Genomic DNA, 15,942 nt, shown 5'->3' on the forward strand with positions numbered 1-15,942 from the left:
TTGCCAGGACACTGATCAAGAAGAGAGTGAGGGAGTGTCTGTCAACAGCTGAAGGAAGCAAGAATATTAGAACAAGATTCAGACTGCGTCATGCTTTGAAAATTCCTGTGGTGGTAGGTTTAGGGCACTGGTGACATCTTGGTGGAGAGTTGGCATAACAGCTGAACTTTGAGCTATGGGCGTTCATTAACTGCAGAGCTTAATCCTACATAGGTATGTGCATGGTCAGTTAGGCTCCTGGGTAACTGAGTAATAACTCTGTCTGAAAAGAAACTCTAATGCAGAAAGCTTGTGCCCTTTCTGGGGCTTAGGAGAGTTTTATTGCAGTTACTGGTTGTAGTGGTTTTGACTGGGATAACTAGTTTTCTTTCTACTAGCTGGTACAATTCTGTGGTTTGGATTTAGGGTGAGAGTAACACTGGTAACACCCTGGTGTTTTAGTTGTTGCTGAGCCGTGCTAGCCCTACATCAAGGACTTCTCAGTGTCTCATGCTGTGCCAGTGAGGAGAGGCACAGGAGGCTGGGAGGGAGCGTGGCCAGGGCAGCTGACCTGACCTGCCAAAGGGATATTCCAGACCATGGAGCATCGAGCCCAGTACTGGGGGCTCCCCATGAACTGGGGAGAGCTGGCTGGGAGCTGCTGGTCTCTGCTGGGAGAGAGGACGGGTGTTGGTCAGGTGGGGATGAGGGAGGAGATGACCACTTTATAGAGTAAAAGGTGGCTCCGCTCAGATTTCATTTATCTTTTAGTTTGCACACTCAAATGACAACATTGACAACACTTTCTGAAGTGAGGAACCAGAACTTGTTTGTCACCTGTGCAAGGAGCAGTCAAGGTGCAAACTCTGAAACTTTCTAGAAATCTTAAATGGATATCAAGAAACTACAGACCTTAAGAAAATACACTTTGCTTGAAGTCCATTGAACATAACTTAGTCAAAAGTGGGAAAAATGTTTCTGGAATCTTTTTCTGCAGTTATGGCTTGGCTTCTGACAGGCTTTTCCATAGTAAGGACATTATTAAACAGCGTGTCTGTTAACAAATTTGGGAGTGATAGTATAGAAACTGTTAGCCTGTGTGAGGAGGATAAGCTGTTGTAGTAGACAAGAGAAGCATGTTACATTTACTAGAGCAGGTTTTACTGCACTTTTCGCTGTAACGGGATCTTTGGCTATGTGATCTGACATTTTTGGACTGCATTCAGATGAGAAATTCTTGTACTGAATGTAAACTTTTTTTACCTTTTGTGCCATTGCTATAAAAGTGAAATTTTACTGTTAAACTTACTTAATGATCAGCATTGTGCAATTGAACTCATGGGTTTCTTGCTCTTTGTTTGCTCTGGTTCTCTAAGCTTTGGGTTTGGTATTAAACCTTTTTGATCCCTACCAAAATATTCTCTGGAATTCTTGTTTAGGGGATGATCTGTCCCTGGAAGTGTGTGGCCTGGTTCTCATACAAAGTGATATAATTAAGTCTGATTTCTACCTTTTCATTTACATTCTTGTCTGTCACTGTTATCACCAAAGAAGCTGTAACACTTAACAAAATAAAGTGAATATTGATAAACCAGTAAAGCTGGTTCCTCTGGATATTTTCACTTGTCCTTCAGATTTATTTTATTCTCTGGTACCGTTACTCAACTCAGATTGTGTTTATACATCTGTTGGATAATTTCCATCTCATTGGTACCTGTACTGGTTTTTAGTAGCTGTAACACTTTGTGAAGTTGCAAAGGGAGTAGGATTAAAATTGGAACAATTGTTCAGCATTTCCACAGAGTTAAGTGTCCAACCTTTTAGAGTGTACATATCCAGAAGCCATGATTTTTGATTAATGTGAAAGACTGATGGCTGCATGTGTCCAGCAGAAGAGTGACAGCTGCTGATTGTAACATGTTTGCTTGTTATGAACCGGGGGGATTATTTAAAGATACTCTAAAACTCTCTGAAAACTTCACAGAATTATTTAGTCAAATCTGAGATGCTTTGAAAGAGGTTGAGTAAGTTAGAGGATGTAAAAGAACATCTGAAACATCAGCTGAGTGAAAATCCCTTTGGCCTATGGCCTAGAAACTACAAAGGCAAAAGTTATTCTTGAAGCTCTTAATTCAGGATATACCATAGCTCATTAAAAGTGGAATTATCAGAGTTTTCTTCTGGGCTCTCATTTCTTGCACAGTTTTAGGCAAGTGATATTATTTACCCAATATGTTTCTCATTTCAAAATGTGATTCTGTGGGCAGGACTTAGAAATAGTTGAAAATGTGTGCTAAAAGAATGTGCTTGCTTATGTTGTTATGGTCCAGAATTACTTATGAATTTCTGATACAGCCAGCTGAAAAGTAGAAAATAATGAGTCCTGAGATATGAAGGAAGTTGTCACAGTGGAAATATTACAAAATGCCTTCTGAGCAGAAGAGTGGTATTCTTTCCTTTCAGTCATTGACTTAAGAACTGAAGGTCAATAGACTCCTTCAGATTTCCAAGTGAAAACTGGTTTTGGTGTTGCCCTCCAGTGTAGATTTCTGACTTTCAACAAGCACAGTTTGCTGTTCTTCCCCATGAGACACTACAGGAGGGAGTCAGGGGAGGATGGGTGTTCCAGAACAGGCCTCCTTTTGCCTCCTTAGCAAGAAAAGGACTAAGAAGCTGAGCTTTAGGTTTTTTCCCCTTGAATGCTAATTTTGAAGTTTAATGGCAGGAAGGAGATAGTAAAATCAATTCTATTTTTTGGCAGTAATCTGGACTGTGTATATGATATGAATTCCTTTTATCACCAGAAGAAGCTCAGTAATGATTTGTTTGTAGGCACATGGCCAAAATGCAAAGATTTTGGACTAGCTCAGAAATAGCTGTGCTCTTCAAGCTTTACAGTCTGTTCAGATTTAAGCCTTCCCATCATTCTAGAAATGGGAGTATGTGCAGAGGGGGAAATGAACATTTTTTGGCTTTGAGTCACTGGGCAGACTGCAATGAATACAGGCTTTGATTCTGGAAGGGACCTTTTTTCCTTCAGTCCACCCAGTTGTGTAAATTGCGGGTTCTAACTTGTTCACCCCATTTGAGCTGGTTATTGTGTGCTGCTGGGGGAGGGAGTTCTGGAGAAGCTAAAAGGCACAGCAGTGCTTCTCCTTTCAAATGCACTGGAACTTAAATGCCAGCCTTGCTTTTCCATAAGGCATGCTCTTGGAAATCAAAGGTTTCTTTGGTTTCTAAATTGTGCAGACTATCACGAGCATTTCCTCCAGACCTCCATGGCAGGGCACTTAGACTAGCTGATCCTTACAGCTGCCTTCTAACCCAGCCCATTCCATGTTTCTATGACCTTGAGTTAATTATTTATGATAGTGAAAACCCAGAATCCTGGAGAGCTCCATTAGTAGAAAAAGCCAGTGGAATTGACAGTGTGGAGCAACACTGTCAGTGAATGTTGTTGAGTCAGAATGAAACTAAATTTGCTTTTTATTCCTGTGGCTAACAGGAATTGTGCCTATTTTAGAAGGATGTTAAAGCTATTTGCATCTTTCTGTTGCCTGGTGCCTTTCTGAATAGGACTAATGGGCTAACCTAGGCAGAGTGAGTGTATTTAATACTGTCTTTTTCTGCTGGAGAATCTGCTTAGAGCTGGTCAATATATCAATCATTGCTGGAAAATATAAGATATTGTTCCCTGGAATGATAAATGAAGGTGAGTAGATGGTACAAGGTACATGGGTTATTTGTTTAGGGAATCAAATTTTCCTAGTGTGGACAAATGTGAGGTCATACATGAAACTTGAAGGATGTGTAGTGTGTATTACATACCAGAAATTGCATTCTGGGTAAGCAAAATTGGGTCAAGAACTGGGATCTTTGAAAGATGAAGCTGCAGTGACTACTGCAAGGCTTGGGTATTGCAAGGCTTGGGCACAGAACAGATATGAACATGTCATTTCTCTATCAAAACCCCCCAAAATACTGAAGGCTCTGGATAGCTCACTGTAGGCTGGAAGAAGTCTCCTTTTATTTATTGAAAAATGAGAATTTTAAGCAGCTTATTGAGTTAACTCGACAGAAATAGTTAATAAGGCTTGACACCAGGGAGAGAGCTGTAATGTGGGACAAATGCACAGCCAGCTCCCATCCCTGGCTTCAAAGTTCAGGGCATTAATCTGAACATTACTGATCATAATTTGTAAATAAAGTGAGGTTATATACTATGTTCTCAGTCACTTTGGATGGTATTATGGATACATCATCTTGATTTTAAAGTTGTTAACCGTGGTATGGGAACAGGAGGGAGAAAAGTGTTCTGGGAAATGTGGAGGAGGCCAGTCTCCCTCTGTGCTGACTGTGGAGCTTTCTTGGCATGGCCATGGGGTGTGTGGCAGCTTTCTGCATTAAGTCTTGAGGGTGCAAAAAGCTCCTTCTCTCCTTCCTGGCTTCCTCCAGTTTGTTTACATTGGAAGTTGAAATGTTGAAGGGAGTCTTTGATGGGCCATGAGCATTGTAGGAAGCAAACAGGAATGTGGAACTTCCATGGCCCCCTGCTTTTCTTCTCCATGGGAAGCTGGAGTGTATCAAAATATGCAGATGATGTGATAAGTCATGCTAGAGCAGAAAACTACCCCACTGTTCCTGTAAAGTTATTAATGAGTGCACCAGCCTGATATCTCAGCTCAGTGGATTATTTTAGTTTTCCTTTTCATAATTCTCTTGGTACACCCTGAGGATATGGATGTTTCTCTTTGTTTGAACTTGGCTTAAAACTCTGATCCCTGTTACTGCTTTTCTTTGATAACTTGCTGTTGTCTAACTGGCAGAAGTTTCACAGTAGTTTCTGAAACACCTTGAAAAATCAGATGAATGAGTAAATTCCAGTACTGGATTACAAGCTGAACAGAAGTGTCAGTTAAACTGAATAGATTTTCAGATTTGGAGTGCAAATTGAGGTGAAACATTTCTAACAAGGTAAATGGATTCCTCTCCTTGACTTACCTTTTATTACCCTGAAATGCCAGATACATTATAGAGGCATTAACACTGGCACAGTGACATTGAAACATAAAATAGGGAGTAATCCTTCCCTGGAGGTGGGAAGGCTGCAAGCCTCAGACTCCATATCTGGGATTTAATGAAGCGTGCCTTAGAGGAGCACTGCTGGCTTCCAAACCTGCTGGAAACATATGCAGAATGGATTAGACATGTGAGTTGTTCTCAGATACCTAAGAATGTAATCATTTTTTTTTTTTGCTTGTTCTTCTGAATTCTTTTCTCAGTGCTGTACAAGGAGAGACTCCTTTATTTGCCAAGACCTCAAATCATAGCTTTGTATGGAAAACAGCATCACCTTCCTCTGTTCATCTTTCTACAAAGTGTTTTCTCTGGTTTTTTTTTCCCCTCTTCAGTGTTCTGAGGATAATAAACACAATGATGAGCCACCTCAAGAAGATGAAGGTTTTATGGGAATGTCACCTCTTCTACAAGCCCACCATGCTATGGAGAGAATGGAAGAGTTCGTGTGTAAGGTAAGGGCACATGGAAACTTGGAAAGTAATCTCCTTTTTTAGGAAGCTCCAGTGGGCAGCAGACTGTACTTGGAGGGACTGCACTGCTACTGTGAGGCAGGGGAGGTTCTCACTGTCCCCAAATGGGCTTCTTGTGTTCCAAGTACCAATACTGTGCTTCCTCAGCATCTGTCTGTCACACAGGATTAAACTGTAGGGCTTGGAACAATAGGGATTTACAGCTGACACTCCAAAGCTGATCATGCAACTCAGGTGTGTCCCTTGAGAAACACCTGTGAGTGCAAAGCAGAACAAAAGCCTTCTGCTTCGAGGCACTTTGACTTACAAGGTCATTTGACCTGATTTCTTCAGATTTGCAAATATTTTGCTTTTCCAGCACCCTTTGCATCTATTGTAGAATAAGCTTTGTGCCTGGCTTGAAAACAATGCTGTATTGAAACCATACGTAAGTAAATCCATTGTAGATTTTGTCATTGTTGACCTTGGCTCAATTTTTGCTACTTTTTAGAGTCACTGGGCTGTGTCAGTCTCTGGCCCTCCTTTCTCTCTGAGAGGAATGCTGCCCCTTTATACACTGGTTCCTGCTGGTTTTATGAGCTTTTTTTGATATTTTTAAAGAGGGACCCTAGTGTCTTGGTGGTCTTTCGTGTATGGATCATTTTGATTTCTTTGCTTTTGTTGATTTTTTTTTTTTTTACTATGCATCTTTGCCTCTTTTAAAATATTTTGTAGGGTGGATTGTGTAAAATGAATTCCCTCCTTCTGTTTCTACCTCAATTCACGTTTTTTGTTCATGAACTAAACCAGTTATTTCCTTGTTGAATGTATTTAAGAACCCAGTCTTTAACTGGGCTGGTTATTCCGAATGCCTTTGTTTTTCTTCCATGCACGAGTGTGGAGAATTGATTTAAAAACGCTGAGCTCTTGTTGTTGAAACTGAAATAAGAATGCAGCTTTTTAAACTCAGTGTTTCAGGAACCTTCAGCCTTGCTCCTGTAACTCTAGCCAGCCAGCAAGCCCAAGGAAGCCTGCAGAAACAGCCCCGGTACATAAAGCAGCTCCCTGCTCCCGTCCTTGGCGGCGCTGCCACTCTGAAGCCTCCATGTATCTTGTGTTACTGAAGCAGTGCTGGGAACATCTCTGCACACTTATTTCCTGTGGAGCCAGCTGCAAGGATAGCTCTGTGCACAAACCCCTCTCTCCCTTTAAAGGAGAAGTCCCATGGAATTGAGAGTCATGAGTCTGTCACTGCTGTCACTGTTTGTTTCTGAGCTTGGGGGCATTTTTCCCCAATCTGAGTTAAGGGGATTGGACTCTTCTTGCTGGCCTCTCACCATTTCACATATTCTGACCCTATGAGTGCTAATGGGTAGTTTCTTCTGCTAGCCTTCCCCAAATGCTAGCAGATACACAGTCAGGTTGCCTTGTGGTGGAGGAACAGGCTTATTTATTTATTGGAGAGAACTAGGTGTAGGCTTCTTCAATTAAATGGAGGAGGTGGCCTGTGAAATAACAGAACGTAGAAGTGAATTAAATGTTTTCTCTTCATCAGCAGTAAAAACACCCAATAGCCTTCCTGCCCAGTGGAATGCTGAATTATTTCTTCCTCTGATGGTGCAGTTCATAATGGTGCAGTTTTGAACTGGAAACAGTGACTTTAGCATGATATTTCAAGTGTAAAACCTTTTCCCCAGAGATGTTCCATCTGTTTACTGTACTCACAGCTTAACTCCAGCCCTTGTACTAATCTGGGTTTTCTGACTATTTCCATGCTCTGAAGGAGCTCCAGTCCCTGCATTTCACTGAACTCTTGTAACCCCCAGGTGTGGGAGGGCCGGTGGAGAGTCATTCCCCACGACGTTCTGCCCGACTGGCTGAAGGACAATGACTACCTGCTGCATGGCCACAGACCACCCATGCCTTCCTTCCGGGCCTGTTTCAAGAGCATCTTCAGGATACACACAGAGACTGGCAACATCTGGACTCATCTCCTAGGTACTCTCAGCTCGCTTTCCTCTAATCCTGAATCTCATCCAATGGTTTTGTTGCTCTCAAAGAAAAGAGAGCAAGATAGAAAGGTCTGTGTGGTTGTCAGCATTATCATTCCACTAGTAACCTGTTAAATTAGCAGCTTGGTATCCTGTGGTATTTTCCGAGACCCCCGACATTGGAAGGAAGGAGGGAATCAGACTCTATGTTCTTAGAAGGTTAATTTATTATTTTATGATATTATATTAAAGAATACTATACTAAGCTACACTAAAGAATAGAGAAAGGATACAGCCAGAAGGCTTAACAAGAATGATAATGAAAAATCGTGACTCTCCAGAGTCCTGACACAGCTGGACTGTGATTGGTCATTAAGATAAAATAATTCACATGAAACCAATCAAACAATGACCAGTTGGTAAACAATCTCCAGACCACATTCCAAAGCAGCAAAACACAGGAGAAGCAATCAGGTAATTATTGTTTTCATTTTTCTCTGAGGCCTCTCAGCTTCCCAGGAGAAGAAATCCTGGTGAAGGGATTTTTCAGAAAATATGACAGTGACAGTATCCCTCTCCTAATTTTATCCCATCAGAATTGGACTGGACTTGCTGAATTATGGCATACTGTACAAACAAATGCATTATACATTTCCTAATCAATAAATTACTGTTAGATCCTTCCTTTCCCAAGTGTGTAGGTGTTAATTGGGATTGCATTTCTTGCCACAGGAACACACTTAACTTGCAGCTAATCTGAGTTGTGAGAGCCTTGAAGGGAAGTGGTGATGCTTGCAGAAAGAAAAGCTTTCAGTATGCATGAACTTGTCACCTCTCTGCCTTGCTGTTTTTCAGGATGTGTGTTCTTCCTTTGTCTGGGAATCTTCTACATGTTCCGGCCAAACATGTCCTTCGTAGCACCCGTGCAGGAGAAAGTGGTCGTTGGGTTGTTCTTCTTGGGAGCCATCCTCTGCCTCTCCTTCTCATGGCTCTTCCACACAGTTTATTGCCACTCAGAAGGTGTTTCCCGGCTCTTCTCCAAGTAAGTGCCTAGAGAACAGGGCAGGCCAAATAGGAAACAGGTGGGAAAACAGGGCTGGGATTTGTGCCTGGAGCCCCAGTGTGGGAGTTGTTCATTTCATGACTGCATGTACTTTGGAACAGAGTTGAGCAGAGATTTAATGCAGCTTCTTCTAATTATAGTTTGTTTCAACATGAGTTTCTGTGCTGTCATTTGAGTCTTAAAACTCCATCATTTTCTGCTGTTTGGCAGGCATGTGCTTGCATCTTGCTGCTGTAAGTAATATGCCTTGAGCTTAGTTGCAGGACTTTGGATTTTTAGTGCAACCGTTACTTCTTGTCATTTCAGCTGTTCTGACTTTGAACCTGAAACTTATGTAAGACAGTTCCACAGTGTGTATCAAGATGTCTTGGTCTTTTGGTTTTACTGCGTGTTCTTTTTTTGGCTGGCTGCTGAATATCTGATATTTCCTAAAGCTACTCAGCCAGGGTTCTGTAATCTGCAAGACCACCTCTAAAGTAGCCTGGCAGTTAAAGTCCCCTACTGAAAAATCAACTCCTTCAGCTTTTGCAGGGGTATTTTGTCAGGGTGTGGTAAAAAGCAGGGGCTGTGGATTTCCTTTTTTACATGCACAAAAAAACAGCGTGGTTGAAAAATTGCAGCATTATTCCACTGTGGTCACCGAAGCTGATGCCCAACTAACTCTTACTTGTCAGATACTGAAGTGTTTGCCTTGGCTGTGTTCTCAGAACATACTGTGTGCCCTGTCCTTAGAGGGCTCTTGCAGTGCTTTTTTTCCTCATCTGAAATTAAAATGTGAGTTTTCCTCGCAAAGCTTTGGTCTAAAGGCTGCTGAAGGTATTGCTGATGACTGCCTCAAAAATGGCTTTCCTGGCTGCCTGTCAAGGTAATCCATTACTGTAGGTGGGAGAGTTGCTGTCAGGACCTTAGCTGCAACAGTGACAGTCATTTAGTTGCAGTGACAAGCAGACAGTTGCCCTACTAAAGAAGAGTGTGTAGGTGTGAGGATTTCCAAAGTTCACACTTCTTATGACGCTGATTTTTGTTTTCTTCTAGGCTGGATTATTCTGGCATTGCACTCCTCATAATGGGCAGCTTTGTACCATGGCTGTACTACTCCTTCTATTGCAACCCTCAGCCTTGCTTCATCTACTTGATTGTGATTTGTGTCCTGGGCATTGCAGCCATAATTGTCTCACAATGGGACATGTTTGCCACCCCTGAATACCGGGGTGTAAGGGCAGGTAAGACCTGAAATTAACTGTTTTGCTTCTTGACTGCCTTTCCTGCTTCCTGCTTGCCACTTGGAAAAAACCACCTTGGGAAGACTTAAGGGAGCTTAATTTTATAGACCTAATATTCTTGAACTGGGAGCTTGGTGGGCTTTCTTTCAGCATTTATTGTACCCAGCTGGATGCACAGATAAGGGCTGGTGCAAGTCCTGGAAGTGCATTCCTGAAATGGACAGTAACACATGCAGTAGGAAAGGTGGTGCAAAGGATGTCTAGCTGCATCTAGCAACTTTGTTCTCAAAAAACAACTGACTGCTTGGTGTGTGTATGTGTACTTCTTGTGCTTGAGCTTTTTTTTACCACTAGACTCAGACACTAGCAAATCACTGAATGATTGAATTAATGTGAATGATTTGCCGTGATAAAACACAAAGTTAAGTTTTTCTCTTCACATCATCAAAAGAACAAAACCAGATTTGGGTTCACATTTTGAGGAAGGAAGAAAGAGAGCTTTATGGGGCAGCAATGGAACGTGCACACAGCTGGGTTGAATAGTAATATTTCTTGTTTCCTAACCTGCACATGCTGTCTACAGTAAATCTAGATTTCCTGGACAGGTTTGGGTACCTTCAGAGCATTCAGCTTTCCAAACTTAAAATCTCTGTACAGGACATGAATATTCCCCCCATGCCCCCTGTTTTTACAAGTTTTCTGTCCTTGCTGCTAAAATCTAAACAGATAATCATTGTTCTCTTATATGGCAGATCAGATGAGCACAGATGCTGCTTTTCTGTTTGGTAGGAGTACTCGTGCAGCATATGATAAACAATCTCTTTGTTGTGTCTCCTTGTCTTGCTCTTGAGGGGTTGTGGTGAAGGGAGGCTCGGTCTGTGTGCTCTCAGTTCCCTCTACAGGCCAAGAGCAGGAACTGGCCTCACCCACATTGGAGCTGGCAGGCACAACCAGTAAATGAAATATTCCAGCTATCTGCTGGGACACGTAATTGAGTAGCTTCTGGTATATGGAGGAAGTTGTGCATTCTTTAGCTTCCTTTCCAATAAATCTCTTCTGGGGACCTGCAGCTTCAAGAGCTGTCACCCCTCTGCTGCTTCGGCAAACGCTGAGTTTTCCTCCCGTAGCTTTTGTGTTTTCATTGTGTCCCTCTCCCTTCAAACCTGACTCTCCCGCATTTTCTTTACCTCCCAGGAGTATTTCTAGGTCTGGGTCTTAGTGGGGTAATTCCCACTCTGCACTTTGTCATCTCTGAGGGGCTCCTGAAAGCAGCCACAATGGGGCAGATAGGCTGGCTGGCACTCATGGCATGCCTGTACATCACTGGTGCTGCACTCTATGCTGCCCGCATCCCGGAGAGATTCTTCCCTGGCAAGTGTGACATCTGGGTGAGTCTACCGAGTGTCTGATGAGGAGACCGATTTGAAAGCTGGTTCCCCTTGAGCCTGAAGGATGTTGTGTCGATGTTTTCTTACTGCACCAGAAGCAATAGGTCTTCAGGGGCCAAATGACTCTGGGCTCTCTGAGCCTGGCTTAGCTGGTGCCTCTCTTCCCAAGCTGTCACAACCTGGCTGGTCTGAGGTAACTGCTGCTGTGCAGATTCCCCTCAGTACATTCCTGGATAGCTTTAACAGATGGGCAAGGAACTGCAAACATTTCTGTGTGTGTGTGTGTGAGGATCCTGCAAAGACACATCTTTACCTTGCTTCTGTGCCGAGCAGTACGTGGTCATTTCATTGATGTTCAGTGTGTTCTCTGGGATCTTCCCCATGTCTGGCTCCTCATCTTGTACAGCCAGTGAAAATGCTGGACAGAGATGGTAGGCTTTGGGGGGATCTCTGGCCCAGAAGAAGGGGTAGTGGGGTGAGCAAGTGGGTGGGTGAGGGAAACTTGGTATGAGGGAAAGAATCATGGAGACTGGAGGAGAAATACCTGAGGAAGATACAAGGAGAGAAGCCGGGTTGAGCAAGAGTAGAGATGAGGGGAAGTGGACCTTTGGAAGGCCACTGTCCTTGCACTTAGGATAGTTTGAGACCCCTGAAGAAGATGAGAAGTGAGAACGGGACCTGGGTTGTCTGAGCAGCTCGTGCACAGCACCAGTTTGCTTGGCTGGTCTGTTACTATAATGAGCTGAGCTCCAAAAGCACTGCTGTACCACCGACTCTTCGCCAAGCTTCCCGTGAAGCCTGCAAATACACATTTGTAGGAATATTTCAGGAGCATTATCCATATTAGTATGGCTTCCCTCAGACAAGGGCATGCTTTGTCGTGTAGCTCCCTCACAGTTTTCATTCTGTTCTACTCCAGTCAGTGACATCCTGGGCACTCATTCCGAACATCCAGTTGTTTCTAGGTTTAAATACAATATCATGTTTCTCTGTTCTGTTTCTCTGTGGTAGAGAAATAAAATACCAGCATGCAGAATCCACTTGGTAAAACTTAACGCCTGTGACCAGAGCAGGGTTTGTACCTGTTATCTGTATGAGAGGGCCATTTTTGTCCATAAACCACCAGTGTGTCTTGTGGAGGAACTAATTTTGAAAGTGTCCTGCTTAAGCCTTTTGCCTAAGGTTCTGAAATTCTCCTCGTCCCTTTGCAAAGATGACTTATAGCAGCTCTTTAGCATGTGTTTTGGTTGACCAGCTGGTTCAGATGACTCTGAAGTGAAGGGGGGGGACGTGTGTGTGCAGAGAACTTGATCATTTTGCTCAAGGTAGCAGAGGGGTGGTTTTAACACGCAGCCTGGAGAGCTCTGCAGCTCGTGGCGCTGCTCCGTGTTACTGTGTACTTCAGCTGAATGTGGGGCTGGGGACAGGGTGGAGCCCCAGCTGAAGCCAGGTGTTTCCTTCCGCAGTTCCACTCCCACCAGCTGTTCCACGTGTTTGTCGTGGCCGGAGCTTTCGTGCACTTCCACGGGGTGTCCAACCTGCAGGAGTTCCGCTTCACGGTCGGAGGGGGCTGCACAGAGGAGGAGGGGATGCAGTAGGAGCAGCCTTCAGCCCAAGAGCAGAACCAAAAGAGAGCCGGCGGCGCGGGCCGAGCGTCCGGGCTTAGCAAAAGGAATACCTAAGAAGAATCCAAGTTTCAGCTGATGAGGCGTGGAGCTTCATGGGGATTCTGACTAACCAAGATAAATTCTATACCTCAAGCAATGGAATAAATCAATTTGAAGACCAGGAAATTCTGAAAACCTAATTTATTCTTGGGATCTACAGATTGAGCTACAGAGGACCCTTTCCAAATCGGCTTCTGTTCAATGCCATATTTATTTGTAGAACTGGGGAGGGATAGCTTAGCAGTTTCCTTTTTTTTAAAAAAAGAAAAAAAAAAGTCAAGGTTAAATTTATATCCTCTCGGAGGGTTTGGGCGTTGATTTTAGATGCTCTTTTGGGAGAAAAACAAAATGTAAATAAGATTTCTAACTTTCTGTTTAAATAAAATTTATATAAATGTTTTAAACAATGGGTGGGGGGAAAAGGGTTTTTGTAAAGAATGCAACATGCAAGTACCACACACTGTTTCAATTTTGCACAAAACAAACGACTGCAGGAGGACCAGGTAAAATTCCCAGGAGTGAAGCACGCTGGCCCTGTCGATTTTCCTCGTGGCCAGCATGCCCTGGGCAATGTGGGGTCCTGGCCAGCACCTGGAGTAGGTTCAGGACATGCGCAGGAGGGTTGTGAAGGCTGGATTAATCGTGGTGTCATCCAGGCCACAGTGTGAGCACATGGATTTGCTCCAGTGCCTGGAAAGCTGCATCTGCTCCCTGCCCCAGTGGGGGGCCAGCTGCATTCCCAGCCTGTGTGCAGCGGGAGGTTTGGGATCGTGGATCCCACAGTTGGTTGGTTTGGGTCTCATCATAGGAACTGGAGCGTGGTGGGATAAGTGCGTGTGAAATGGCAAACAGTCCAACTCCATCAGTGCCTGCCTACAGCCAGAGGCCCCCAGGGAGAGGATGGTTGCCATTTGCAGGCCTGCTTCGTTTGCTCTGAGGGATGATGGTCACGGGCTTGTCAGAAGAGCGTTGAGCATGTGAGGGGAAACAGAGGTGGGGTTAAGATGGACTGGAAAGAGGAAGCTGTGTGCTCCAGGATTTGGAGTTAACAGGCACTGCAGACCTCAGGCACGTTACCATCCTGTGTGTCAGGCTCCACATGCCAAGGCAGTTTGCAGGTTTTTCTTTTAAGGAGGAATAGAACCCTATTTTTTTTTTTAAATAATGTTTTTTTGGTCCTTAGGTCTGCTTTCCATCTGTGCTTTAGCAATGGGACTGCTGGTATTTCTTAAGCCTAAACCTGAGAGTTCAGCTGGATTGCTGTGGTGCAGACACACCTCCTATATAAGGGGAGGCAAATACCCTTCTCCTGTGTAATTGATGTAGCTTGAGCTTTGGAGCCCAGTCAGAAGCCAGACTGAAGGAGAATCTTTGGAGTCGTAAGGTGAAACTTGAACATTTTGTTTGTTATGGCACAGGTATTGCTTGGAGGCTTTAGCTGGAAATTCAGAGCAATTACCTCTCTCACAGATGAGTTAAACAGTTCATACCGTGCAGTATTTCACAGGGAAGGAAGGTAAAGGGTGGTTGGTTGTTGTGTGGGGTGGTTTTTTGTTGTTGTTGAGTTTGGGGTTTTTTTAGATTCCCTCAAGTTTCAGTTTTCATTCTTCAAGGGAAAGAGATGGATTGCAAAGATCTTCCCATCCCCTGGATGTCACAGCGTGTTTTGGGGAGTTGCTTTGTCTAATGGAGTCAGGTAGAAGCAGAATGCTCTCCTAGAGCTGAGTGGGCATTGAGGCTTCACCCCTGGAGCGGAGTAAAGCCCCTGAGAGCAAGGTCAGCTGCAGAAGGAGGTGCTGCAGCAGCCTGCAAGTTCAGAGGGATGTGTTCTCAGTAGGATCCCAACACTGGATGCCTGTAGGGCTGGAAGTGGTTTATCCCAGGTCTGTGGTATTTAAATGAAGGAAAGAGCAGTATTACCTTGGATGTAAGGGCTAATAGCACTGGCATCCCAGGCAGGCTGGGGAGGTGCCTGGAGGAAGTGTGCTGGTGGCTGAGCCGAGCGTGGCACATATCAGAATCGGAGCTGGCTGGAAGGTGCTTTGGGATACCTCTGAACAGTACCAGCAGAAGCAGCAGCCTCCATCCTGGGTCATCCCACGTTCACTCCTCCAAGGGTGATTGTAACCTGGTCCTACACAGCACAGAACTATTACAAAAACACAGTACTCCACCTGCTATTCTTAACCCAGTCTCTCTGTTCAAGAAGTTTGTGTGTTCCAATAAAAACAACCTAGCTGTGCACTTTTCTGTAGCTTTTGCTGAGAACTCTTCCCAGGTTGGCACCTGAATGCCTTACTCTCAGCAGTCAGAGGCTTGCTTGCTCTGTGTGCAGGTTATTGCCATAGAATAGTTAGGACCTACAGCTTCTTTCCTTCCCCATTAAATAGTGGCCTTGTTCAGTATATTTCTTTTTAACAATTGCTTACTGTTGGAAGCAATGAAGCACATTCTGGGGTTTTGATGGCTGGGGACTCTGGTGATGGTTCCATATAAGATGGGATCTTATTACTTGCTGTATTCTTAACTTCTGCTAATAAAAGAACCAAATTGATTATTGTCTGGTCTGGGTCTTTGTGCACTGTGTGGGCACGAGGGGACAAGGGTGCAAAGCACAAGAGCTGGGGGGAAGAGGGGTCATTGCTGGAGACTTTGGTGGTTGTGGGCAAAATTTTAGGTGAGTTGAGATAAAGAAGTTCAGGAGGCTTGGACTTAAATTCCTGGTGTAGAGGAAATGCCTCCTGTCCTGTACGTGTGTAAAGCATTGATCATCTCCTCCTGGTGTGCAGGCTTAGGGGCTGCCAGGAGCGGGGTTCGACTGGGCAGGGAGAGGGGCTGGCGGTGGCCAGACAGCCTGTGCCCAGTGGGGCCTTCTGCTGTTCCTTGGCTGTCAGCTAACGTCTGGGAACTGCCTGGAAAGATAACACCTAATCCTGCTCTTGTCTTGGCTCACTCCAGCTCTGGGTGCCCACAGCTGAGCTGTGCTTTTTGTCAGTCCCTTCACTCAGGGCGAGTGTTCTGCAGTGACTTGTAACAGAGACAGCTCCTGGTAATGACCTGGACAGCTTGATGGATGCCTCAGGCTGGATTATTATTATTACCA

At 44.3% G+C, this 15,942-nt stretch overlaps 1 protein-coding gene across 5 annotated transcripts in view; it reads left to right on the plus strand.

Annotated features, from left to right (window-relative positions):
• Positions 1–15,393, plus strand: part of ADIPOR2 (adiponectin receptor 2) — a 45,359-nt gene extending 29,966 nt beyond the window's left edge. For 4 of the 5 annotated variants that reach the window (XM_038153604.1, XM_038153605.1, XM_038153606.1 and 1 more), the window contains exons 3-8: positions 5,391–5,510; positions 7,334–7,505; positions 8,354–8,540; positions 9,597–9,784; positions 10,979–11,172; positions 12,639–13,341. In XM_038153604.1, coding sequence (XP_038009532.1) covers positions 5,391–5,510; positions 7,334–7,505; positions 8,354–8,540; positions 9,597–9,784; positions 10,979–11,172; positions 12,639–12,770 — 993 coding nt within the window. In that variant the 3' untranslated portion in view covers positions 12,771–13,341. Of the gene's footprint in view, positions 1–5,390; positions 5,511–7,333; positions 7,506–8,353; positions 8,541–9,596; positions 9,785–10,978; positions 11,173–12,638 lie in introns of all 5 variants that reach the window. The other variant, XM_038153603.1, reaches the window with a different exon arrangement.
• Positions 15,394–15,942: the final 549 nt, after the last annotated feature.

This window comes from Motacilla alba, chromosome 1A, assembly GCF_015832195.1.
Source record: "Motacilla alba alba isolate MOTALB_02 chromosome 1A, Motacilla_alba_V1.0_pri, whole genome shotgun sequence".
NCBI classification, from domain to species: Eukaryota; Metazoa; Chordata; class Aves; order Passeriformes; family Motacillidae; genus Motacilla; species Motacilla alba.